Source organism: Sminthopsis crassicaudata, chromosome 5 (assembly GCF_048593235.1).
Source record: "Sminthopsis crassicaudata isolate SCR6 chromosome 5, ASM4859323v1, whole genome shotgun sequence".
In the NCBI taxonomy this organism is placed as follows: domain Eukaryota; kingdom Metazoa; phylum Chordata; class Mammalia; order Dasyuromorphia; family Dasyuridae; genus Sminthopsis; species Sminthopsis crassicaudata.
Genome location: NC_133621.1, coordinates 243,362,887 through 243,388,221, shown reverse-complemented (window position 1 = coordinate 243,388,221; position 25,335 = coordinate 243,362,887). Strand labels below are relative to the sequence as shown.

Genomic DNA, 25,335 nt, shown 5'->3' with positions numbered 1-25,335 from the left:
AGAAAGGAACCTAGGTTCTGTGTGCCTTGAAAAAAAAAAAAAAGAATGGTTTGGTGATTGGTACACAATAAGCCATCTTGAACCATATAGAATAAAAAATTGATAGGGTAAAATTCAAAGAAAGACAGCTGACTGAATAATGCTAGTGAAGAGAGAGCCTGGAAGTGACAGCAAGCTTTATTCCAAACTCCCTCTCTAGGATTATGTATGTGTGGAGTTGGGGAAGGGTGAAGAAAGACATGAATTCAGTATCATCTGGTGGAAGCCAAATTTCAATAAGATCAAGTAGATGGAAGGAATATGAGAAGGATGAAATGGAATGATATGTAGGGTAGAGAAAGAAAGAAATGAGAGACCAAGGAGTGAAATTCAGGGATAGTTTGCACATAAGTTGCTGATGGGAGTCTGCAATCCATGGGGTAGTAGTAGCGAATGAATATAATGCAAGATTCCTGATGTTGTAACAAAGGAATTGAGAATTATTAGAATTATTAGACTGAGAATCCATGGGTTCAGAATATTAATGCGTATAAGGGAAACCCTTGCTATGTGATCATGGCCATTTAAACTTTTTGTTGTCTCACTTACTAGCTGTGTGATCATGAGAAATCCTCTTAATCTCTTAAAGTCTCAGTTTATTTGTAAAATGAGGAAATTGGGCTAGATGACTTCTGAACACTTTCTGCTCTAAATCTCTGATTCTTTGAACCTAGAGGAAACTGAGTCAATTACTGCTATCCATTACTACTATCCCTAATCCCTGAACTGAGGAACATTCAAATTACCTTAAATTGTCTGGACAAACTAAGACAAGGTTGTAACTTGTCAAAAGGAATTTTATTGATTAAAAAAAAAATAGGATAAAGAAAAAATTAAAGCCATAGAAATGAATGAGATTGAGTCCTTATTCTAAGGCAAATATAGCCTAGTCAGGATGTAAATGTATAGATTTGGTTTAGAGCTAGATTTTAAATTTAGAGCAAAGAATAATATTGGTAGGCATCATCTCATGAAGCTGTCATGAAGGAAAATGATTTACATGTCCTTAAAGGAGGATGAGAGGCAGAGTGGTGAGTCAGCCTGGAAGCCAGGGGTATCTGGGCTATATGATACATCTATGATACATTCTGATTGTGTGATTTTTTGGAAGTCCAGGAAACTCTCTAAGTTGTAAAGATGATAAACTGCATTGGTAGATGGAGTTCCCTATACCAAGGAAATCACAAGCTAGTCCTTGTTAAAGTGCAAGCCCTTTATTTTCAAAGGATCCTATATTTAAAGCTGAAGGGTGAAAAAGGGTTGAAAGTGGGAAAAGTTTAAGAAGTCTTATTCTGCACTATTATCAAGTGGAGGTTAAAACAGTTATACAAGCTTCCAACCCACATTTACTTTTGGAAAAGTTCTCTTCCACAACTTTTCTTTTTCTTAATCTTCTCTTTAGATATAGGCCTTAATGTTCTTCCTTTTTGGCCCTAGGATATGCTGTAATTAATAGTAATAATAATTCCTTTTTATTTTTTGCTTTCCTCACAACAATTCTGTGAGCTAGGTAGTATATGCCTGTTTGATAGATGAAGAAACAAATTTGGAACTGTCAAGTAATTTGTTCAAGATTATATACCTAAGAAATATTGGAGTTAAGACTTGAACCCCCATGTAGTCCCATGACTACAGCAATGTTTGCTGCATTCCATTAAGCCTTCCTGATACTAGTGCTAGTCAACATAGGAGAAGGAAGAAAGCAGAATACTTGAGTTCCAGTCTTGGTTCTGAAATTCATTTCTCTGTTTACTTGTCTGTAAAATGAGAATATTTGTACAATAATAATAAATATAGAATTTTTATAGAGCTTTAACATTTTGTAACACACTTTAAATCCTTACAATAACCTTATAGAATTAGGTTGCCCCATTTTATAGATGAAGAAACTGAGGTAGACATTTATCAAGTGCTGTACCCAAAGTCACATAGCTGGTGCATCTAAAGTAAATGAATAGTGATTCTTTCCCAGTATTTGTGCAGGTCTCCAATGAAGAGAGTCTGCTTCTCTGCTGGAAATTCTGGAGATCTTATTAATGGATAACAAAATCATGTCTGCTCTTTCCATGTTTTTCTAAGATCATTGACTTCATCATTTGTTATAGCACATTTGTTATTATATTCTACAACTTGTTCAAACCTCCCCCCGGCAATTGATCTCTTGGCAGGAGGAGCATGAAACGGAAGGCCCTATTCACTTGTCCCTTCAATGGTGACTGCCGCATCACGAAGGACAATCGGCGTCATTGCCAAGCCTGCCGACTGAAGCGTTGTGTGGACATCGGCATGATGAAAGAATGTGAGTTCATTGAGATGGAGATAGGGAGGAAAATAACAGACAACTAAGTTGAGGATGGAGAGCTATGAAATTAGATCCCATGGAAGAGGCTTAGAGAGCAATTCTAGTTCTTGTTCTCTGAACTCTTGAACTCTGGGATTAGGCAGGGAAGTCAGGCTGTTGCTGTCCATGGTTTCCCTTTTTTGAAGGGCTCAGTCTTACTACACCTCTATGTCCAAGTTTCCCTCTAAGAATTACTTGCCAATAATCTGTACATTTCCTAGATCCTACATGTAAGGAACTGAGTTCTAGGAACTTGACTGCCTTCTGAATCTAGGCCTTGGGATAAAAAGTTACAAAGGATTGAAAGAAGATCAGAAGCAGTAGGGAGGCATTACCCTCTGGGCTTGAAAGGCCTGAAAAATCCTTGAGAAGTCATTTTTGGGTCTAGCTCATCCTGCCATTTATAGTGACTCATACTTTTGGAGTTTAACTGAGTGCCTGAGGGTTGGCTCCTTAAAGAAATTATGGAAGCAGAGAAAGCAGAGAATTTTAGGAGGAAAGCTAAAGGAAATCTTGGAGGGTAACCTAAACTTAAGGAAGGGAGAGGACATACTCCTATCTTAAGGTTGTGAGTGAGGACCAAGATGAAAGATATATAGAGATGATGAAATCTGGTTCAGAGTTTAAAAATGGACTTTGCCTTTGAGCTGTAGGCGTAGTTATTTTTTAACCAAAGCAGGAAATTAAATTGAACATAGCCCTCAAAGGAGTCCCATTTCTACTGCCTCTGGCCTATGGTATGGTGAGTAGTTTTTTCCCAGCTCTCTTTATTCATCACCCTAGGTGATGCCTTTGCTACTTCTTCCCCCATCACCTAAAGATAGAGTTTTTGCCTTACCTCAGAGAAAGGTTTGGGTGAAAAGAAAGGGGAAGAAGCTTTTGAGGCTAGAGTCTCTGAGATGTAGCTGTGGAGGGCTTCATGACAGAACTTGGGCTTTGGGAATTTCCATCAGTAAAAGAAAAAAATAATCCTTCTCACTGTGGAAATGAAGAAAACTGAAGCCTTCATCAAGGCATCAGTTTCATGCTCTAGTATATGAACCACAGATATTTATTCCTAGACCCTACTTCCTGGTCTCCAGCCCTCACTTTAAATTCTTTATAGATGTTTGTAGGCAGTAGTTCATTTTCACCTCCACAGAAAACATATCAGGTTTTGACCCCCTAATTTTCTGGCCAGCACACTCCCCCACCCAGGATAAGTGTTTATCCTGAAGAACTGGGAGCAGGAAGGAATGAGTGACCTTATGGACTTTCCCATTTATTAATCCAATCAACAAATGTTTATTAAATAGCTACTGCATACAGATACCACCGTAGATAACATATGGATAAGAAGTATAAAGGGCTGAAACTATGAAAATATGCACTTGAATCAGACAACTGAGCACTTAAGGCTAATTACCTATTAGACAATTAGCATATATTTGGAAAAATGACCCTTCTCACTGGTTGGCTCATTATTTGGGGTTAAGATAATTGTAGGCAAGGATTAGAGAGTAGGGTTACAGAGATCAGAGAATTACTAGGCTGAAGGATGAGAAGGAGAAAGGTAGAGCTTCTAGACTCCAGAATCAAGAAGAGATCTTTGGCAAAACTTCTGGCAGTTTGCCTGCTTCTTTAACTTCTCCCCTTAAAGATCAAGGACTTTTACTTATCCTGACTCTGGCTGATCCTGAGACATCTAAGGAGCTAGTTTGGATTTAACAAAAAAGACCATATATTGAAGAAAGTAGTATGTTAAAGTATGTAAAGAACAGTGAGTCTGAAGATCTGAGCTCTTAGGATCAAAAAAGTTTTAGGGCTAGAGGACCTCAGAGTCATCTAATTTAATTAACTCCTTTATTTTACAGGCCTTAGGAACCAAAGGTCCAGGAAAGTTAAGAGATTTACCCACAAGTCATGCGGGAAATACACATCAGAGGTGGGATTTGAATCCAAATTCTCTGATTCCAGACCCCATTATCTTTGTACTGTATCACTTACCAACCATCCCCTGCATTCCTAAGTAAATTTTAAGAAACTCTTAATCTCAATAATCATAGCTATAAAATCATAGCTATAAAATGAAGATGATAATAATACCTGTTCCACCTGTATCATGTGGTTATTACCATCTAGAGATCTACTTCTATGAATAACAGCATTTTGGGGGTACCAGTGTAGGATTTGAATTATCCACCTGTTCCCTCTCACTCTCATTGCAAGATCTGACCACCTTTTCTGATCATATAATTTTACTTCTGTTTGAGGCAGTCAGTGGTACAGTGGATAGAGTGCTAGGCTTAGAATAAGGAAGATCTGAGTTGAAACCCAGCCTCAGACTCTTACTAGTTCTGTGATCCTGGACAAGTGGGCAAGTCCCTTAACTTCTGCCTGCCTCAGTACCTTCAACTGTGAAATGGAGATAATAACAGCATCTAACTTATAGAGTTTTGTGAGGATCAAATGAGATTGTATTTGTAAAAACAGCAAAAAAAAAAAAATTAGCACAATTTCTGACATACAGCAAGAATTTATTCTCTTACCTCAACATCCCCTACTCCTTTTTTCATGTCTTATGCACCAATTCATAATGGGACTGTGTCTCTCTCTAATGATCCTTTGCTTTGAAGACCATTTTGCTTCTTTGGAGATCATAATGCCTCATAATTGGATATCATGTAGCTTTGCTGGGAAAACACTGCTCTTTTTCCTTAATGGAATTTTATCATGACAAAATCCTTTCTTATAAAGAACTTATAACTTTCACAGAACAAGGGAGACAGATTCTAAGTGGTTTTAAATCTCTTTCACATCTTACTAGTCAGGGTTCCTAGTCAAATTGCTTCACTCATCTAGGATTTAGTTTCCTCATCTATAAAATGGATTTGATGGTCCTTTCCAGCTTTAAATCTATGGGCCCTATCTTTCTGTTCTGTTCCTTTGGGGCACAAATCTGCCAAGTTTATTAAATTCTAAGCATCTCACTTAAAGAGAGAAAAAATTTCAAAAGAAATTGTACTTCCTTTCCCCGACCTCCACCGCAAGGTTATTAAACCTGATTTAGTCCTGTCCATCCCCCTCTCCTGCTTCTTAATTCATCTCCTCTAATTCTTCTTGCTCCTTAATACTTTATGTTTTTTAACCCAGTCTCTTGTCCTGCTCCTTCTGGTTCCTTCAGTTTTCATAAAGACCCTTGCTCTGCCTTATATAGGCAGAAGGCACCAAGGGCAAGGGATAAAGGCATTGCCAATTGGAAGTGGAAGAAATTCAATTTATAAGACTAAAATTGGTCACCCATGGTCTATGTTGAGCTTGAGTTATAGGTGGGATCCCTAGGGCTTTTTTAATCACATTCTAGTTCATTTTTAGGGAAGGAGTTGTCAGCTATGGTAATTCTAGGTTGTTATATTTCTACTGGCCCTGGAGAATGCTGTCCAGATCCACTTAGGGGATCCAATAGCCAGCAATATCTTGAGTGATTTTTAAAATTTGTATTCTTCAATATTTCTGGAATAAGATAGTCTTATACAAAAAAAAATAATATCCTGAATATAGGATATCAAGTCCTCAAATCCAAAGTCTATCCTACATCAGTAATCACAGTGTAGTATTCAAAAAAATCTATTGCTTTACCTAGAAGAATTCTATCTGCATTAGTAATCCCCCTATCGTTATACTCATCTACATCCCTGTTACATAGTCTCTGTATTTCCCTTTCAAACTGGACCGGGTATAGCTAGCTTCATTGAGCATATCATTTAAGAAACTATTGCTAGGAATGGTTATGCTTCAGTCAAAAAGAAATCCTGAAATCCAGTGATGGGAGTGCTAGAGCATCCATGACCTAACCATCTGGGGTTGGATTCCCCAGGAGGTGGATGGCTCCTTCACATAGATGGAGAATAAGTTTAGACTCATACTCTTATGGGTTTGGAATATTGGGTATAATATTAAAGGATTTTTAAAACATATTGATTGTTTTTTTATTTTTCTCTTTCTCTTTTTACTATTTGAAAAAAATCTTTATTAATAAAGAAAGGTTCACTGAGAGGAGAAGGAATACTTACAGGGGAAATCTAAGTGATATAAAAATCCATTAAGAATTTTTAAAAATTAGAAAGTGGATAGGATCTGTTTCCTGCACCTTAAAGCCCACAGCTAAGATGGGAACATTGAGCCAAGACTAGGTTTAGTACTTCTACCATCTGGAGGAGGTACTCTGCCTAAGTCTAAGGGAGATTTAGTTACCATATCTCTAATCAGCCTTGATCTAGGCAACTTGGCTTAGTTAAGGAATACCAGAAACAAGAGGGAACTACCAGTCTGCTCATAAAGAAATATTTCTGACCTGAAAGTTGATTTACCTGAAAGGTTCTTACCTAGAGTCCTGGGATAACTGATTATTTATTATCACTTAGCCCAATCCCAGATGACAACTAAGCAATTCTACAAGCCATATTTGAGCAACTATAGGCATAGAGTCCTCAGTCTAAGCATAAATTGGAGAAGGTAATGATAATATGTGGTGGTGGTGGTAGTAGCAGTAGTAGTAGTATTAACATTTATATGGTCAGGCACTGTGGTAAGCACTTCATAATCATTATCTCATTTGATCCTCATTACAATTTTGGGAGATATGGGAGGTGCTATTATTGTCATCCCCATTTTACAGAAGTGGAAACTGAGGCAAACCAGGGTTAGGTAACATGACCAGGATTACACAGCTTAAATAAGTGTCTTAGGTCAGATTTGAATTCAGGTCCCTCAATCCAGGCCCAGAACTCTATTCTCTGTATTATCAAGAAGCTCCTGTAGCTTCCTTAGGGTTTAAGTTGTTCTCTGGCAAACCCTGTGTAAAAGTAAAATCTACCCAGAAGTCCAGGGGATATCATATATCCAGACAATATGTATTTCTCCCAAACCAGTCATTTCAATAGTCACCCTTTTTTTCAATTAATTTATCCTCAGAATTAATCCTCTACTATCTGCCACAGTGTTAGTTTAGAAGAAATCCATTGCCTGTTTTAGAAACATGAGAGACACATAAAAGTAGATTTGTTCCCCACTTTAAAAAACAAAACAAAACACCATACAATCTAGTTGAAAGACAGAAAGACAAAATTTGTAAAATGATAACAGTGCAAGGCAGTACATAGTTGCCAAGTGAGTGCAATAGGTAATATGGATCCTTCCTAATGAGCTGATATGGTCAGGGAAGGTTTCCTTAAAAAAAATCAGAGACTTGTTCAAAGTCATCCAGCAGTTTAGGCATATTTTTAACTCAAGCCACAAACTTTAATCACACAAAGTCCCATCTAGAACTCAAACCACAAAAAATTCTGACCACAAATAAACACTCAGAGCTCAAGTCTTTTGCCTCCCATTACAGAGATCCTGCCATTATACCATACCCTTGAATGACACCTTGACGAGCTGCTTGGGCCAACAGTGATACTTGTGGAGAAAAGTTGCTTTGCTGGTTTTCTTAGTCTGATAACTAGCACTACATTATTCCATCTAGAGCTTCATTTTCAGTCAGACTGAGATACTTCCAAATCTCAGTGGATCAGTCAGCCTTCAATCCCTTCCTACCATTTCAACCTTTGTTCCCATAAACATCCATCCCTCAGCTAAGATAAAATGACAGTTGTTAAGGAAGATAAACAACTAAATAGACTACTCAAGGCTTGAAGACAAGACTGCAGAAGAGACCCAGCAATGCCTATCTTTTTGTAATCACTCCCCCAGTACTGAGTAGTCACATCTTCTGTCATCTTTGTTAATTTTGTATTTAGTGAAACCTCAAAATTATTTTGATTTATTTTTTGTTAGTGATTTAGAGCAATATTTCTTTCTTTTTTTTTTATTATAGCCTTTTATTGACAGAACATATGCATGGGTAATTTTTACAACATTGTCCCTTACATTTACTTCTGTTCCAACTTTTCCCTTCCCTCCTTCCACCCCCTCCTCTAGATGGCAGGCAGTCTCATACATGTTAAATATGTTAAAGTATATCTTAGATACAATATATGTGTACAGATCCGTACAGTTCTTTTGTTGCACAAGAAAAATTGGATTCAGAAGATAAAAATAACTTGGAAAGAAAAACAAAACTGCAAGCAATCCACATTCGTTTCCCAGGGTTCCTTCTCTGGGTGTAGCTGATTTTGTCCATCATTGATCAATTGAAACTGAATTTGGATCTTCTTTTTGTTGAAGATATCCACTTCCATCAGAATATATCCTTGTATAGCATTGTTGTTGAAATGTATAATGATCTCCTGGTTCTGCTCATTTCACTCAGCATCAATTCATATAAGTCTCTCCAGGCCTTTCTGAAATCATCCTGTTGGTATTTCTTACAGAACAATAATATTTCATAATGTTCATATACCACAATTTATTCAGCCATTCTCCAATTGATGGGCATCCACTCACTTTCCAGTTGATGGCCACTACAAAGAGGTCTGCCACAAACATACAGGTCCCTTTCTCTTCTTTAAGATCTCTTTGGGATATAAGCCCAGTAGTAACACTACTGTATCAAAGGGTATGCACAATTTGATAACTTTTTGAGCATAGTTCCAAATAGAGCAATATTTCTTATGGTTATTAATACTTAGCATTTCTTCTTTTAAGATTCATTTATTCTAACATTTCATTACTTATCCATTGTTATTAGTCCTATAAATTTTAGATATCAAACTTTTATCAGTGATATCTGAAAGATTTTTTTCCTCCCAATTTACAACTTCTTTTCTGTCTTTATTTCATTATTTATTCATGCAGAAATTTTTCAATTTCAGAGGGGAACTGTTAGGTTCTTTCTAAGTGGTAAGTCGGGACATAACAATTCTCTAGCTCAGAATTCACACCTTTAGTTCACACTTTTAAAAGGAGTATATACCTTTAAAAACTTCTGAAAGGAGTTTACACCTTTTAAGAAGCTTGCTTGGTCAGTAAGGAGTTCCCACAAGCCCCTGGGAGTACCCACAAGCCCATTCTCTGAGAGAATAAAAAGGAACATTGAGCCTGGAAAAGAGTCTAGATTGGGAAAAGAATAACACTTCCCAGGAGAACTTCAGGGAAGCTCGAGGAGATTCAGAGCTAGGATTCAGGAAGAAGAGGATTCGAGATTCTACCTTCTCTCTGGCTGGAGGCTCCAGAAGTCTCCCAAGAAATCTGCTCACAGAGGAAAAGATTCACAGAGAAAAGAATCCTCCTCCCAGAGAATGATTACCATTGAGAGACCACAGGACATTTACATTTTGGCGCCCAATGTGGGGCAAGGACTGATTCTGAGCCCTTCAGAGGGAGCTAGCCCGGACCATAGCAGGGAACCAAGTTTCTAAGCTCATAGTTTCCTGAACTCTGCCACACCTCCCCCAATTACTTCCCAAGTATGTAGCAGCAGGACAAAAGGTGCTAAAGTTTGTACGGAGGCCCCCAGTGGTCATGGCAGGTTTAGAGCATTTGGGGATGGGGAAATGGGAATCTGATTCACTTAAGTAAGCCTAAGAGGATAGGCCCATTGTGGGACTAAAGAGTCCTAGGTAAAACTGAACTGAATCAAAACTCTAGTCTAGGCAGTAGGAATCAAGCAACTAAGGTTCTCTCCCCTTAATTCTGTCACTTACTGGCAACATGAACTTGGGCAAGCGGTTAATTTCTTTAGACCAAAACTTCCTCGACAAGAAAATGAGGGTTTAAATTAAATAGTCTGTAATCCAAGGCAATTCTAATAGACTTTGGACAGAAAATGCCTTCTGCATGCAAAAGAACTATGGAGACTGAATTGTAAAATCAACACATGCTATGTTCATTTTTTTTCTGTTTTTTAAATATCTCCCATGATTTTCCTTTTTGTTCTGATTTTTCTTTCCCATGATTCATAAAGCAATGTACATTAAAAATAAATTTTAAAAAATAGCTAATAAGAAAAAATAAGCTATAAGAGCCTTTTACCTTTATGATTTGTGTATTAGAGAAATTCTGTAACACATCACTTATCCAAAGGTCACTTACTTATCTCACAACTTAACTAGTAGCAAATTAGCCAATAGGAATTAAGAGAAAAGAAAAAAAGTCTCTAGTCAAAATAATGTTTAAAATTTATAAATACTTATCCACTTTAAAAAGAAAAGTTTCTCAGTTCCTCATTTTGGTTCTGATTACTCTTTGTTTGAAATTGTTCTATCAGAGTTAGTTGTTCTAGATGTCAGTTAGCATCACTATATCACAGCATGTAGTATTTGTCCAGAGTCTGATCTTTGTTAAGTAGGATAGCATCTGATATTTAAAAACATAAATGAGTTATATAATAATATAATATATAATATAAACTATAGTAAGAACTTTTTGATATGCTACAGAAATTCTATGTGCTATTAATAATAATAAAGCACTAAATTTTATAGATACAAAGTGCTACATCAACTTCCTTTATCCTCACTCCTTCAATCATATGAGCAAACTCACAAGTTTAAGATTTACTCCATGCTCAGTTTGCAGCCTACTTCACATATCAAGAAGTATTAAACTGTGATTCTGCTCAGCCAAGCAAAGGAAAGAATGTATAATTGGGGAGAAGGAGAAGATGGAGATAATGCAACATGCAGCTCAGAGCTATAGGCTCTGACACATATAGGAAATAGCTCTTTAAGATTTGCAAAGTGCTTTTTATAAGTATCATCTCATTTCATCCTCACAACAACCTAGGGAGATAGGTGCTATAATTACCATTCCCATTTCACAGATAAGGAAACTGAAACAGACAGTGGTTAAGTGACCTACCCAGTGTCACATATTAAGTATCTAAGACCAGATATGCACTCTAGTCTTCCTGACTATAGGTCCAATGCTCTATCCACTGTGGAAAGAATTAGAGCCAGTCTTCTCTACTCAAATTTACTTTAAGCAAGGACTTAGTACAGGAGGACTTCACATCTCCTAATACAAAGAAGCTGAGGACTACAAGCACAGCCAAACTTGGAATCTGTATAGAAATTGAAGGGAGAGAAGCCAAAGAATGATGAAGGATTTTAAAAGTAATTAACAAGGATACACTAGAAACACCCAAAGACCAAGGCTCAAGAAAGAAATGCTAAGTAAAATCCTATGTTATAAATTAATAAACCAAATAGAATCATAAAGACAGAAGGAAGAATGCATAAACCTCAAAGAGGAGAAGAGGACTATAGTCAGAACAGGCATTTTTCATAAGTCTCTCATCAGTCTCCTGGATTGGTCCTTTGATGTGTTGACCCATTTTAATTACCTCGACTGAAAAAGTCTTACTGGGTCTCTTTTCCTTTTCTTTATCTGTGAGTTACTAAAGGAACTCTCCTGGGAGGATCATACTTATAAACAGCTGTCAAGAGCTGCTGCTTCTTTGTTTCTTGTGTTTCTTATGTCCCTGTTTGGGCGCTATTTGTTATAGGAACAACCTGCTAGTGGCTTCTGGGTGTTATAGGAGCACGAATTTATAGGATAGAAATGTTATAGGAGTGGCTGCTGGGGATCTAATTCTGACCAGCAGAACAGATCCCTTCATGTGAAAGAATGATATTGATACAAGGAGAAAGGTAGTTGCATTCTCTGATCTCTTTCCTCTTCCCTCCAATTTATTTAATTAACCAATCCACAAGCAATATCTGCATCAGTAAAGGCTGATTTGCAACTCGTTCAGGGGTGTTATGATTCATAGCTGTAGGGACTTCCAGAAAATTGAACTGCCCCTTCACACCTAGGTATGGTCTTTAATAATTCCCCATTTTTTTTTTGTTTTATGGGAACCTAATTATTTTTCCCCCAACAGTATGGTCAGTAAATTTGTCCAATATTGTGAGGTGACTATTATCTGAGTCCACATAATGAGAAATGTAAACAGCACTATCAAAGTCTTTTCCATCCTAATGCTTTGGATGATTGCAGGGTGAGTAGCTGTAGCAGGTGTTGAATCTTGTGAGATGTCATGGAGGCAAATTTTCTGACAAACAAGAGAAGAGGACTGTAGTGAGAACAGGTATATTTTGTAAGTCTCTCATCAGTCTCCTGGCTTGGCCTTTTGATATGTTGGCCCATTTTAATTACCCTGACTGAAAAAGTCTTACCGGGTCTCTTCTCCCTTTCCTTCCTTGCGGATTATCAAAGGAACTCTCCTGGGAGAATTCTACTCATGAACAGCTCTTGAGCACTGCTGCTTCTTTGTTTCTTGTGTTTCTTGTGCCCCACATTGGGCACCAAATATACTGTTTGGATTAGCTCTCTGGAGGATCTCAGTACCAGCCCGAGTCCTTGGTTTTAGAAGAGGAGTGATGAGGCAGGAAACCATGTGGATGGTCAAATATGAAATCCTTTTATTTCAAGTTCTCTCAGCCTTACAGCACACTGATCATGTGTTAACTATAGTACCATATCACTATGGCACACTGAACATATGCTAACTATAAGCACCTTTGCTATTATTATGTAAATGCCTCTTTACTGCAAGTGTCTCTGCTTCAAGTAGAACACAGATTGTCATGCCTCCCTTGACTTGTCAGGAAGACTGAGACGTCCCAAGGAGAGATGAGAGTTGAACCAGACATTGTCAGTAAGTTCCCTCTGGGCTGAAGGGTCTTATACCTCACTGAGAGTTCCTCCACTATCTGTGGCCTTTTACAGATAAGGAAGAATTTTAAAAGTAATTGACAAGGAATATAATAGAAACATCCAAAGACCAAGGTTCAAGAAAGATATGCTGAATAAAATCCTATATTATAAATTAATAAACCAAATAGAATCATAAAGACAGAAGGAGGAATGCATAAACCTCAAAATGGGACCAGAGCACAATCTGAAGAAGAGTCAAAATTACCCAATGGAAAAGAAGATTCTGCATACTTACCAAAGTTCAAATAGCAAAAGTCCAGAATAGTGCAAAAAAGAAATAAATGATTAGAAAGAAATTCGGTCAGAAATCAGAAATATCTATTTATGAAGAACTAAAAAAAAAAATATGATCTACAGTGTTATGGGCCAGAACTCTGAAATAAGGATTAAATCAGTGGGATTGATAAAGACAATGGTTATCTAGTTTAGCTTAATAGTTGCTTAATAGCTTAATTAATAATTAATTAATAACTAATTAATAATTAATTAATAGGTGCTTAATAGTTCTCTAGTTGAGTACATGTACTTGTACTTAATACAGTTCCACAAGATTCACATCTATGATAATGTAGTATATAACAGCCAGCAAGGAGTGGGTGAGATTCATTCCACTTTCAGTCAGGCTCCTGGTGGCTGGCCTCCTGCACTTCCCCACTGAGACCAAGGCTGATCTGAAAGGCTCTCCAGAAAGCTGGCCCAAGCCCCGAGTGAAGGAAATAGGACTTTAAAGGAGAAAATAAAGGATTTGAACTTTAACACCTGGCTACTCTTGTGGTGATTAACTCTGCTGAAAAGAACTGCCCAATGACCTCCAGGAAAACCAAACCAAGAACGTTCATTTTGGCTAGAACTCTGAAACAGGGATTCTTACACCACAGCATAAGAAAAAATGAATATATACTGGAAAATCTCCCTGAAGAAGTAGAGGCTCAGAAAGAAAGAACGAATTTGAAATAAACAAACAAATAAAATAAAAAATACTGGGGTGGAAGAAAACAGAGAAAAAAGCAAAAAGGAACATAATTAAAAACATACATAAATCCTATATAAGCCATAATAACTGACTTGAAAACAAATATATAGAAATATCTTAAAACATCCTAAGTCTCCCAAAGAAATATAACAAATCAAAAGATATTATAGGAAAAGTACAACTTTGGAATGTAGAGAGGAAACTTTTAATCACTCAAATATGCATATCACCAGAAAAACAAAAGAATTCCATATATCAAACTTCAAAACATAGTACTAATATTTTCAAAATGTCTGTTTTTGCAAGCACCTAAAAGAAAATCCTTCATGTAAGAAGAAAAAAGAATTCAAATAACCCAGAATTATTCCATAGTCATGGGAAGTCAAAGGAGTGAATATAAGTTCCAAAATGCAAGCTCATTTTCTGAAAGCCCCACTCTAATGGTCAATGAAAAAAGATGAACTTTCAACAATGGAAGTATTTAAGATCTTCTTAAGAAAAACAAAAAATAATTAAGGGGAGTAGTTTATTTGACTCAAAATCACCCCTAAATAGAAGAAAAAATAAACTTGGAGCTATATACATGGTATCCTGAGATTCCAGCAAGGTAAATTGATAGAATCTTTTATGATATCCTTGTATGTAAGAAGGAAAAAAAAGTATTCTGAGTGATGGTGTAGTTAGGTAGATCCAAATTGATTGAATGAGTAAAAGGGTTATGTTAATGTGTTGATACCTACTTTAAGGGGAGTCAATAGAAGAATATAGCAAAAGTCTATCTATCTTTGGCCCAATTCTGTCAATATTTTTAGCAGTAGGTTCATAGGATTATAGATATATAGTGGGAAAGGACCTCAGAAGCCATTTAGCCCCTCATTTTAATTGATGGAAAGGACCCTAGGAAATTAAAAAAACAACTGTATAACATTTATCTGAATTACTTAGAATTCATAAATGCAGCTGTTCAAAAAACACAAAATTTGAAAAGGCATTTAATTATTGAATGACACAACTGAGATCTGCAGCTATCCTAATAAGTAAGATTAATGGTATAAATATGATGACAAAATTTAATAGCAAATTAGTATGGTTTAGGAATGAAATCACTCTTTGTGTATCCAAAGCTACATAGTCACTCCTCTCTTTAACTATTAACTCATTTCCTTATTAATTTACATCCAAAGATCTAAGGAAACCAAGAGGTATTTATTTCTGCATAAATTAAAAGAAATATCAACTCTTGTTAATGATCTCTGAAATATCCCAGTTCATTATTTTATTTCCAGTTTAAACTGGAAAAACTTCTTTTTCCATAAGTTTTCTCTCCTCTTTCTTAAAATCCTTTATCTCATAGGCTTAAATAAAAGACTACTATTACTATATTTTTAACACAGTAAAAATTGCAAAAAAAAATTTTAATACTTCAACAACAATGCATTGCAGTATGAAAAGTCACGTCTAGCCATCAAATGTAGCAGTTAATTTATTGTCAATTCTGGAAACATAATTCCATCATTCAACTTTTTCAGCATGTTAATAGTCTCTAAAATGATGCTTTCTCTAAGATTCTGTTCCTTCTTAAAGATATTGTAACACCATCTGCAAGTCTTTGTGGGTAAGTCTATTGAAGTTATTATTACAATAATAAATATAAGATTGTGCACTTGGATTAAAGACATCAATTGTATCAGTATAGAATGGTGAAAAATGGCTAGAAAGCAATTCATGTGATATAAAAAAAACCTTTAGATGAAATCTAAAAGCTCACTATGTGATATGACAGCCAATAATGAGGAGAATATCTGACATATGTGTAGAATTTAAGATTTAAAGAACATATGATTTTTTTTGTCACTACTCTCACCCATTGTCTACATGATTATTCCTCTATCTTTACCTGCTAGCTCATTTTCCCTATTTCATTCCCTCATCCTGAGTTCTAAAGGAATCAGGGAGTATGTTCTGCTATTTCTATATTAAATAATAAAATTGCAATATCTTTCTCATTGATTAACCAAGTCCCTATACCAGTTGACTAAATAAATAATATGTAAATGATTATTACTCATTTAATAAAGTAGAGGGGCCTCTTTTCTGATAAACATAAGTAAATGCTTTGTATAAATAAACCCTTTAATCTCTTTAGGCTTAAATAACTATAAAGATTACTGGTTGTGCAAGTTATTAAAAACAAAGACAAAAATTATTTTCAGTAGATCAGCTGTGAGAAAGAACATAGTCACTACAACTGCTGACTTCTAAGTTCTAAAACACAGTCCCACCATACAGGTTTCTTAGGACAGCAACTAAAGTCTTTCAAGAATTCTCCATGTGGTGTGTGTTGTTTTGTTTTTTTTTTTTTGTTGTTGTTGTTGTTTTTGTTTTTTTTAAGATGAGTTAAAACAGTTCTTTTAGGAGGGAAAGTTCTCTATTCTCTTCATCTTCCCCTTTCTACTTTACCATCAATACAAATGACAGTCTTTGCAGAATGACAATTGAACTGCTGGTCTCTAAAGATTATATTGCCTCTTAAAGATATAATGATGACATATATGATATATGTCATAGATGAGACTAAATATTTTCATGAAGTTCATCTGATAGCCAAAAAAATTAATGTGACCTTAAACAGTAATCAGAGAATATTGCTGGGATATAATGGCTCCACTATACTATGTGCTAGTTGGACAACATAAATTGTGTCCATTTCCATGTGCCACATTTTAGCAAGATCATTTGCAAGCTTGAGCAACTCCAGAAACCGACAACCAGAATGGTAAGAAGACCGAAAAACAAACCAAATAGGATCTAATTGAAGCAATTATGATTTGAAGGACTGTTATGTGGAATAGAGATTATACTTGTCCTACTTGGACTTGGAGTGCAGAATTGGAGCCCATAGTTATCTTTTGAGGTGTTCTATTATAAGGAAAACAAGTGAGTAGCCACAATTGATGTCAAATAGATATTAGAATAGTTTTCAGAAAATCATGTTGAATAAAAAAGATTTAACATAATCAATAAACAATGTCCTGGACTATGTGCAGTCATCCTTATTGTACTTTTCTATGGGAGATTTGGCACCTTTTAGGGCTAGCTCAGTCAACTGTCTGAGCATAACTTCTCCCAATTTGTATGAATTAGATATGAAAAAGAAGACATTACAAGAAGAACATTCTCACTCTTTTGTTGTTTGCTTTCATTTTGTTTTCTTTCCCAGTTTTTTTTCCTTATTGATCCAATTTTTCTTGTACATCAAGATAACTGTATAAATATGTATATGTATGTGTATTGGATTTAACATATATTTTAACACACACACACAAAAAGAAAACTACTTTTTACCACTGATTTCCCATTTTGTAATTCCCCTTGCCCTCAAGGAGCTTATATTCTATTAGGGAAATTGTTGTTCTGTTTGTTCTTCTTAAAAAGGACCATGACTTCCAGGATTGTGAAGTTTCGACTTACAAATAAATGAATTAAATTGAAGTGACATAGTGAGGTTGGTGACTCTGCAAAGTCCTCTTTTCTCTTGAGCCATATGGTTCCAATGGCAAGACAGATCAGGATGACTGGAAACTGATCTGGATACAGTGGGAAATCTTGGCCATTTTAAGCTAAGGTCTTTCCCAGGTCTCTGTCTAAGGCAATACCTATTCAATGATTAAGGAAAGCTAGGTTAAAAAGTGAGGCAAGAATGGCTTTTTTTTCTTCTTTACCTAGTTAAAAAAATTTAATCTGAGAGGGGAAGACCCTCATGATTTCTGGCCAAAAGAGAAACAATTGTTATTTACCCTCACTCTGGGCCAACAGAGTGCAAACAATGACCAAATGAGGGTTTGTCTGGGACCTATTCTTGGCCACTCAAGAGTGTCATGGTCCTTAAAAAAGAAATCTAGCCCATCAGCCCCAAGATAGCTTGTGGGGTTTCAGTGATAAAAATTTAAATTCCTTTGGGCAGAATACCCACAGATAAAGATATGATGCCCTATATGGATAAAAGGAAATTTTATTTATATATAAATATAAGTATACATGTATACATATAAATACACACACATACACACAAAATAAATACAAGAATTTTGCAGAGGAAAATGTTAACAGCAGCTGGGAAGAGGGAAATCAAGAAAATTTTTAGGTAGGAAGGAGGTGGCACTTAAACTGAATTTTGAGGGAAAGATGGGATTCCAAGGGAAGTATATTCTAGGCCTGGGGGAATAGTCAACACAAGGTCATGGTGATAGGAGATGAATTATATCATATGAACAGTATTAAATTCATTCTAGTCAAATCATAAACTATGGGAAACAGAGTGACGTAGGACAAACTAAATGGCCAAAAAACACTTAAGGTTTTTTAACTAGAAAAATTGAATTTTAGAATTGTGGGGCTCTTTAAAGGTCATTTTGTCCTCAGTTTATGAATGAGGAAACTATCCTAGAAAGGTTTAAGTAGCTTTACCAATGTTTTTCAGTGAGAAATGAGCAGTTCATTTCCATTTAACAAGTATTTATTAAGCTCCTATTATGTGCTAAATGTTATTTTTATTCCTAGAATTGCAGGAACAATATGAAGAATAATCTGGAAGGAGATATTTTAAAAGTAGTCTGACATTGTTGCCCAAGATGGACTGGGGTGGAGGGAGCAAAGTGGGGAGGGAGAGAAGGAGAGGAAAAAGAGGAAGAGAAGGAGAGGAAGAAGGAAGAGAAGAAAAATTGGAGATCATTTAAGACACTGTAACACAAGAGTGGAATGATGCTTATGAAAATGGGGGGAGGGTGAGAGGAAAGAAAAATCATGGCCCAAGGCTATGCAGAGTTTGAATATGTTGATGATATTTCTCCTGTTCCATCCACCCCTTCCCAAGGCTTTAGTCCAAGTCAAAGCAGCATGGACTCCCAATCTGGAGTCATGTTTGTTGTACTTATGCAAGGTTCTCCCCTCTTTATCCCACCCTAATTCATCTCTTGGGCTATGGGCAGTAATCATTACTGTTCCTCTTGATGGTAGGTTTAGCACATTTTGGGGTTAGGTAAGTCAATTATCTGAGCATGGCTTCTACTCAGAACAGGATGGGTTGGATATGAAAAGAGCACTATTTTTACAACTAATTTCCCATTTATAACTATCCCTATAACCTAAATTCAATCCCTCTTCTACTTCCAAGATCCCTCCCAACTAGTCACCCCATTCTCTACCCAATCTTTGCTGGGTCTTGTGCTCCAGAAGTCTGTCAAGTACCCTGTGCTCTTTGAAACTTGGGATTCCTTTTCCCTTCTCTTGAACAAATTCCAAGTTCTGTAGGCAGATACCTTGGCAGCACAAACATAGACAAGTACCTACAGGCTGTGGGCTCCAGTGCCCAGTCCTGCTGTCAGCATTCTGCATGTCTTTGCCAGGCAGGATCTTTATTTGGTTCCTGTGCCAGGCCCTTTTGCTCCCAAATCTACCTTCCCAACTAATGAAGGGCACACTACTATTGATGAGTATTCATGTTAGACTTTATTTTCAGTAGGCTCAAATTCAAAGCATTATTCAAAAGGTCAGAGATATCCTTGGGGATACATGTCCTAATCACCTTCCAACCATGTGGTTAGGTTCAGGGTACATTTTATTCCTACCATCATCACATTTGCTGATTCAATGCAGTATTTATTAAGGAATTTTCCTTAAAGCATAAGTCAAAGCCAGTGGACTAAAAACTAGGATATCAGAGGGAATGAATTCATGTATACTGATCTGATTTCTTTTCTCTATAATAATGTGAATATAAAAGTGAAGTCGTTCAGTACTTGGGGGGAGAGAGAGAGAGAGAGAGAGAGAGAGAGAGAGAGAGTGTGTGTGTGTGTGTGTGTGTGTGTGTGTGTGTGTGTGTGTGTGTGTGTGTGTTCATATGCCTATGGTAGGCTCTGGGATGGGATAGAAATTGCCAGAAGAGCAGGGATTTATAGATAACAATTTCCTACCTCCTTTGAAAATTAGGCAAAGATAAGAATTTCTGAATTCAGGGTTATGAAACATCCCTAAAAACATCCCTAATGTGCAAAGTATTTTCTAGAGAATTCAGGACTATCTGGCTTAGGGAAGGAGCTATATTGTAAGAGGGTAAGTCACTCAATATAGATGTGGGTGGTAGTGGGGAGGGATGATTTATGCTTGATCTCTTGTATTAAGTGAAGTGTGTTGAGTTCAGGAAGGCAATTAGTTTCTAAGCATTCCCTGCAGTTTGATTGAATGACTAAATGATTAACTGTGGCATCTCCATTCTTAGTTCTCCTATTTCCTGTTTTTACACTCCCTTTTTCTTCTACTATGTAATCATGTTCATCACCTTTTTTTTTTAATAGAAAGTTCAGTTTCTCTTTAATTTGGGGGCACTTAAAGCAAGTGGAAATTACTATGGCAAATCTAGGGGAGAGCAGGGCAGAAGGGGGAAAAATTGGAACACAAGGTTTTGCAAGGGCTAATGTTGAAGAATTGTCTATGTGTATGTTTTGAAAAATAAAAAGCTTTAATAAGAAAAAGAAATTACTATGGCAAAACGTCTTGAGGATAGGCAAGACCTGAAGTAAAAACATCCTTTCCACCTGAGTGGGCTGAAAGGTGGAGGGTACGGGGTACAGATGTTAACTCATCCTTCCCCTGGGTTCCAGTCATCCTGACAGATGAAGAGGTCCAAAGGAAACGGGAAATGATCTTGAAACGAAAGGAGGAAGAGGCACTGAGAGATAGTCTGAGACCCAAGCTTTCTGAAGAGCAACAGCACATCATCACCACTCTATTGGATGCTCACCACAAGACCTATGACCCTACTTATTCAGACTTCAGCCAATTCCGGGTAAGACTGACAACCACTTAAGCCTAAAACATTCGAACTCCATCCCCCACTCTAAAAATTGTTGAAGTGAAATATAGACATGGCTTTGGGAAGTAGAGAAGGGATATTTATCAAAGATCAATTTGGCAAATTTATAGCATGGCAAAGAGCAAAGGGTCTTTCACTGGATAGACCCAATCTTCCATGAGAAAAGGAACAGGAGCCCTCTCTTTCAAAAGTTATTGCTACTATCTCTAGCCAGGGACACAAGCACAAATATAAGCCTGGAAAACTTAAATTGACACATTTTCCTTTCTTTTTTTTTCCATTCCAGCCTCCAGTACGAGGGAGTGATGGTGGAGGGATCCATCCCTCGAAATCTTCCTCAGAACATACACCCAGTTTTTCAGGGGATTCCTTATCTTCAGATTCCTACCTAACTTCTCCAGGTATTTTGGGACTAACTGCTCTCAGGACTTAAGGGAGAGAGAGGTCAGGAAGTTTAGATGTCCCATCTTACATTTTGAACTCTTATTCTTTCTGAGCCTTTGGTTCAGCAAATGTGGTGATGGTAGGAATAAAATGTACCCTGAACCTAACCACATGGTTAGAAGGTGATTAGGACATGTATTCCCAAGGATATCTCTGGCCTTTTGAATAATGCTTTGAATTTGAGCCCACTGAAAACAAAGTCTAATATGAATACTTAAGTACTCATGTACTTGATATTGTCATCTCCCCCACCATTGTCTTCCATTTATCTTCATTCTCTCTTTGTGTTGTGTCCTGCTTTCTAGATCCCCCAAGTTGGCCTGACAAAACATACCATTGCTTTCTAGAACCACCAAACCACGGTGATTAAGATATACCTTCCTAGTGGAGAAGTGATGAGGCAGGACTTCCAAGGATGGTGGAAAATGGAGTCCCTTTATTTCAAGGACTTTCCTCTTTTTATAATATAACAAAAACAACACTGGGCATGTGCCAAGTATACTGTGCATGTGGGACCACATAAACAACTTGCTATTGTATGTAGTTTTCAACCTGGTATCACTCTGCTTCAAATACAACACAGATTATCACTGCCCCTTGACTTTTCAGGAAGGCTGAGAGCCCTTAGGGGAGATGGGAAGCCGAGCCAGACATTGTTAGCAGATTCCCTCTGGGCTGAAGGGTTTTATACCCTACCCAGAGTTTCCCCACTGGCTGTGACTCTCTACGCCTTTGGTCTTATTCTCTCCAAAGTTCTACTTCCTACTGTCTAGAAACATTACATGGAAGGGCAAAGAGAAAGTTTCCCGTAACAGAGTAACAGAGACTGTAGAAGTTATTTCCAGCCCTATAGGACAGATAATTCCAAATTTTTTAGTTATCCATAGTTGAGGATGATAGTCTGGACAGAAATAGAATTCTCTTGACAATGTCTCCCACTCCCTTTTCTGCCATTCTCTGACAAAGAAGTGAACCTTGTCTTTGCCAAAGCTAGTCCATTTATATGTGTGCTTGATTTCTTCCTCTCCAATCTTTTCCATTAGATTGCATCCTTTGTCATGCCTTCCTCCCAGATCTTCAACTTCTCCCTGTCTATTAGTTTCTTCTCTGCTATCTTCAAATATGTCCAATGTCTCCTTTATCCTTAAAAATCCTACCTTCCTTTGAAGTAATTGTACTCTCTCTCTCTTCCCTTTCTAAGTTGAACTTGAAAAAAAGTCTTTAATTGCTGTTTCTACTTTTCTGCTTAATCACTCCTCAACATTTTGCATCTTCCTTTTGACCTCATCATTCAATGAAAGCTACTGTCCTCATCTTTCTAACTCTGTCCACTGCTTTTAATATTATTGACCACTTGTTTCTCCTGGATACACTTTCTTCTCTTGGTTAGAAATTGGTCTAACAATTTCTTCTCAGTATTCTTTGCATCATCCATACCATTCCTCCTAATTATGTACATTCTGCTCTTTTGGACCCTTTTGTCTATGTTTCCTTTCTCTCTTGGTAACCACATAAGTTCTTGTGGTTTTAACTAATATCTCCATTCAGATAACTCATATGTGTGTGTGTGTGTGTGTGTGTGGGTGTGTGTGTGTGTATCTAGGCCCAGGTTTCAGTCCCATAAAACCACTTGTCTATTAGACATTTCATCCTTTACTCCTCAATCTCCTTCACTCTAACATCCAATAAGTTGCCAGACCTTGATGTTCCTACCTGCACAACATCTCTCCCATCAGACCCTTTTTCTCTATTCATACAGCCCTTGTTCAGGCCCTCATTATCTCTCACCGAGATTATTCCAACAGTTTCCTAATTGTTCTCCCTCCCTCTAGTTTCTTAGTACTCTAATCCATGTTCTCATATAGCTGCCAAGTAATTTTTTCTAAGTATAAATTTCATCATGTGACTCTACTGCTCAATTAACTCCAGTGGCTACCTATTGCTTTTATAATAATCTATAAACACTCTATTTAGTTTTTTAATAGCCCATCACAACCTGCCCTCAATGGTTGAATGTGTCTTTTCAGCCTCACTGGACTCCCACACTGTGCTATCCATCAAAACTGTCCTGTTTCTTACATATGACTCTTCATCTCCTGCCTCAGTGACTTGCAATGTCTGTCCAACAAACCTGAAATTTATTTCCTCCTTTCTTTTGCCTCATTGAGTCTCAAACTACCTTGTATTTAATTCAAATATGTTTGGATTTATTAACTTTATGTTTTTGTATATTTACACATGTACTTGTCTCCCCTAATAGAATGTAAATTCCTAATGAGTAAAGAGTTATTTCATTCTTTGTACTTGTACCAACAACTAGCACAGTGCTTGGTACATAATAGGGGCTTAATAAATGCTTATTGATTGATTGATGGTTTAATAAAATGAGCCAATACAGAATGAGGATCCAGGCATCTTTTTTTCCTAACCTCAGACACTATGGAGCCCTTTTCCAACCTGGTGCTAAGTGAGGATTCTGAGGATCCCTCTGTGACCCTGGACCTGTCGCAACTCTCCATGCTACCCCACCTGGCTGATCTGGTCAGTTACAGCATCCAGAAGGTTATTGGCTTTGCCAAGATGATTCCAGGATTCCGGTAAGAAACCTCAATTCTGAGCAATAGCAGTGATTTATGCCTAATCTTTATATTCTTTTAATTTAAAAATATGCAAAATGGCTCTCAGTTTCTACTCAGGCTGAGGGATAGGTTTGTTAATTATAAATATATTTAAACAAGGTAGTCTACTAGATGAAGATAGGTTACTCACTTAAGTGATAGAAGTTGAATCTGACTTGAACAAATAACTATATAACATCTGACAATATACAAGGAGCATGTTTTTGTCTCCCTGTTCTGATTTCCCTTTTTTTCAGTGTATAAGAAAACTTTAGAGTTAAAACCTTAGACATTATCTAATCCGATGGCTTCATTTTACAAATGAAAAGGTAAGGCCCAGTTTGTTGAAGTGATTTGCCCAACGACATCCAAATAGCTAGACTGGTTCCTACTTTCATGTTCTTTCCAGTATTCAGTACTTCTTCAACTCCCTTCAAAAACCTATCAAATTCATTTACAAGATCATTTCACAAAGATTTTTTCCTGTTAATAAAGAGAACACATTTTGTTATACATTTACCTGAGGACCTATATAGTTATTATAAATCTTGACAAAATTTAAGGTGTTTTCAAAATGTTGTTAGGGTTGGCGTTTTATGATTAACTTTCTGTTGGTTAGTTTTATAGAGTGCTTCTTAGCATTCTTTGTTCAGACTGGTAGAAGCACTTTAAGATAGAAGCACACTTTGAAGTACAATTGGCTGCCCGGTTGAATTTTCCGATTCAGATTGTGTCATTTTAACATCGTCAGTGACTGATAAACTAATTACTCACTAACATAGCAATGGTCATTGACCAATCAGTGCGGAGTTCTTCCCATTTATTCTCCAACCTCTCTTGCCCAGTGTCATTTTATTTTACTCCTACCAGCCCCCAAACCAATAGGTCCAACATTCTTGACCAAAACAAGCCAGAAAACACTTTAGAAAAGTCCAAAGCTCTGCCGCTATGACATATTTGACAAAACATCAAATGTTCGTAAAATGAACTTACTTCAAGATAAAGAACTCACCTCCTACTAAGCAGAAATGAGGGCATCTACAGATGTATAACATTGTATACACACACACACACACACACACACACACACACACACACACATATATATATATATTATATACATATACCGATTTTTTTCATTCTATTGATCAGTTTTACTGGGTTTTTTTCCTTTTCCTCTTTCAGTTTTCAAAAATTCTTTGTTATATGGAATATTTCTCTGAGAGGGGAAGGTGACAAAAGGAGAAACCAGATATATAAAACAACAAATTTATTTATTTAATTAATTTATTTAATTAGGAATATCTTATTTTAATATTTTTAAAAATTGTGATTTAATCAGTATGTTGATGCAAATCACTACTATTTCCATGACTTAATAGGTGGTTTTACATGAATGACCATGACC

At 36.7% G+C, this 25,335-nt stretch overlaps 1 protein-coding gene across 2 annotated transcripts in view; it reads left to right on the top strand.

Moving 5' to 3' along the window:
* VDR (vitamin D receptor) overlaps positions 1-25,335 on the top strand; it is a 91,631-nt gene that overhangs the window by 50,139 nt on the left and 16,157 nt on the right. For both annotated transcript variants that reach the window (XM_074270704.1, XM_074270705.1), the window contains 4 exons: positions 2,208-2,338; positions 20,654-20,838; positions 21,152-21,266; positions 23,744-23,906. In XM_074270704.1, the coding sequence (XP_074126805.1) occupies positions 2,208-2,338; positions 20,654-20,838; positions 21,152-21,266; positions 23,744-23,906 (594 nt within the window). The remainder of the gene's footprint in view (positions 1-2,207; positions 2,339-20,653; positions 20,839-21,151; positions 21,267-23,743; positions 23,907-25,335) is intronic.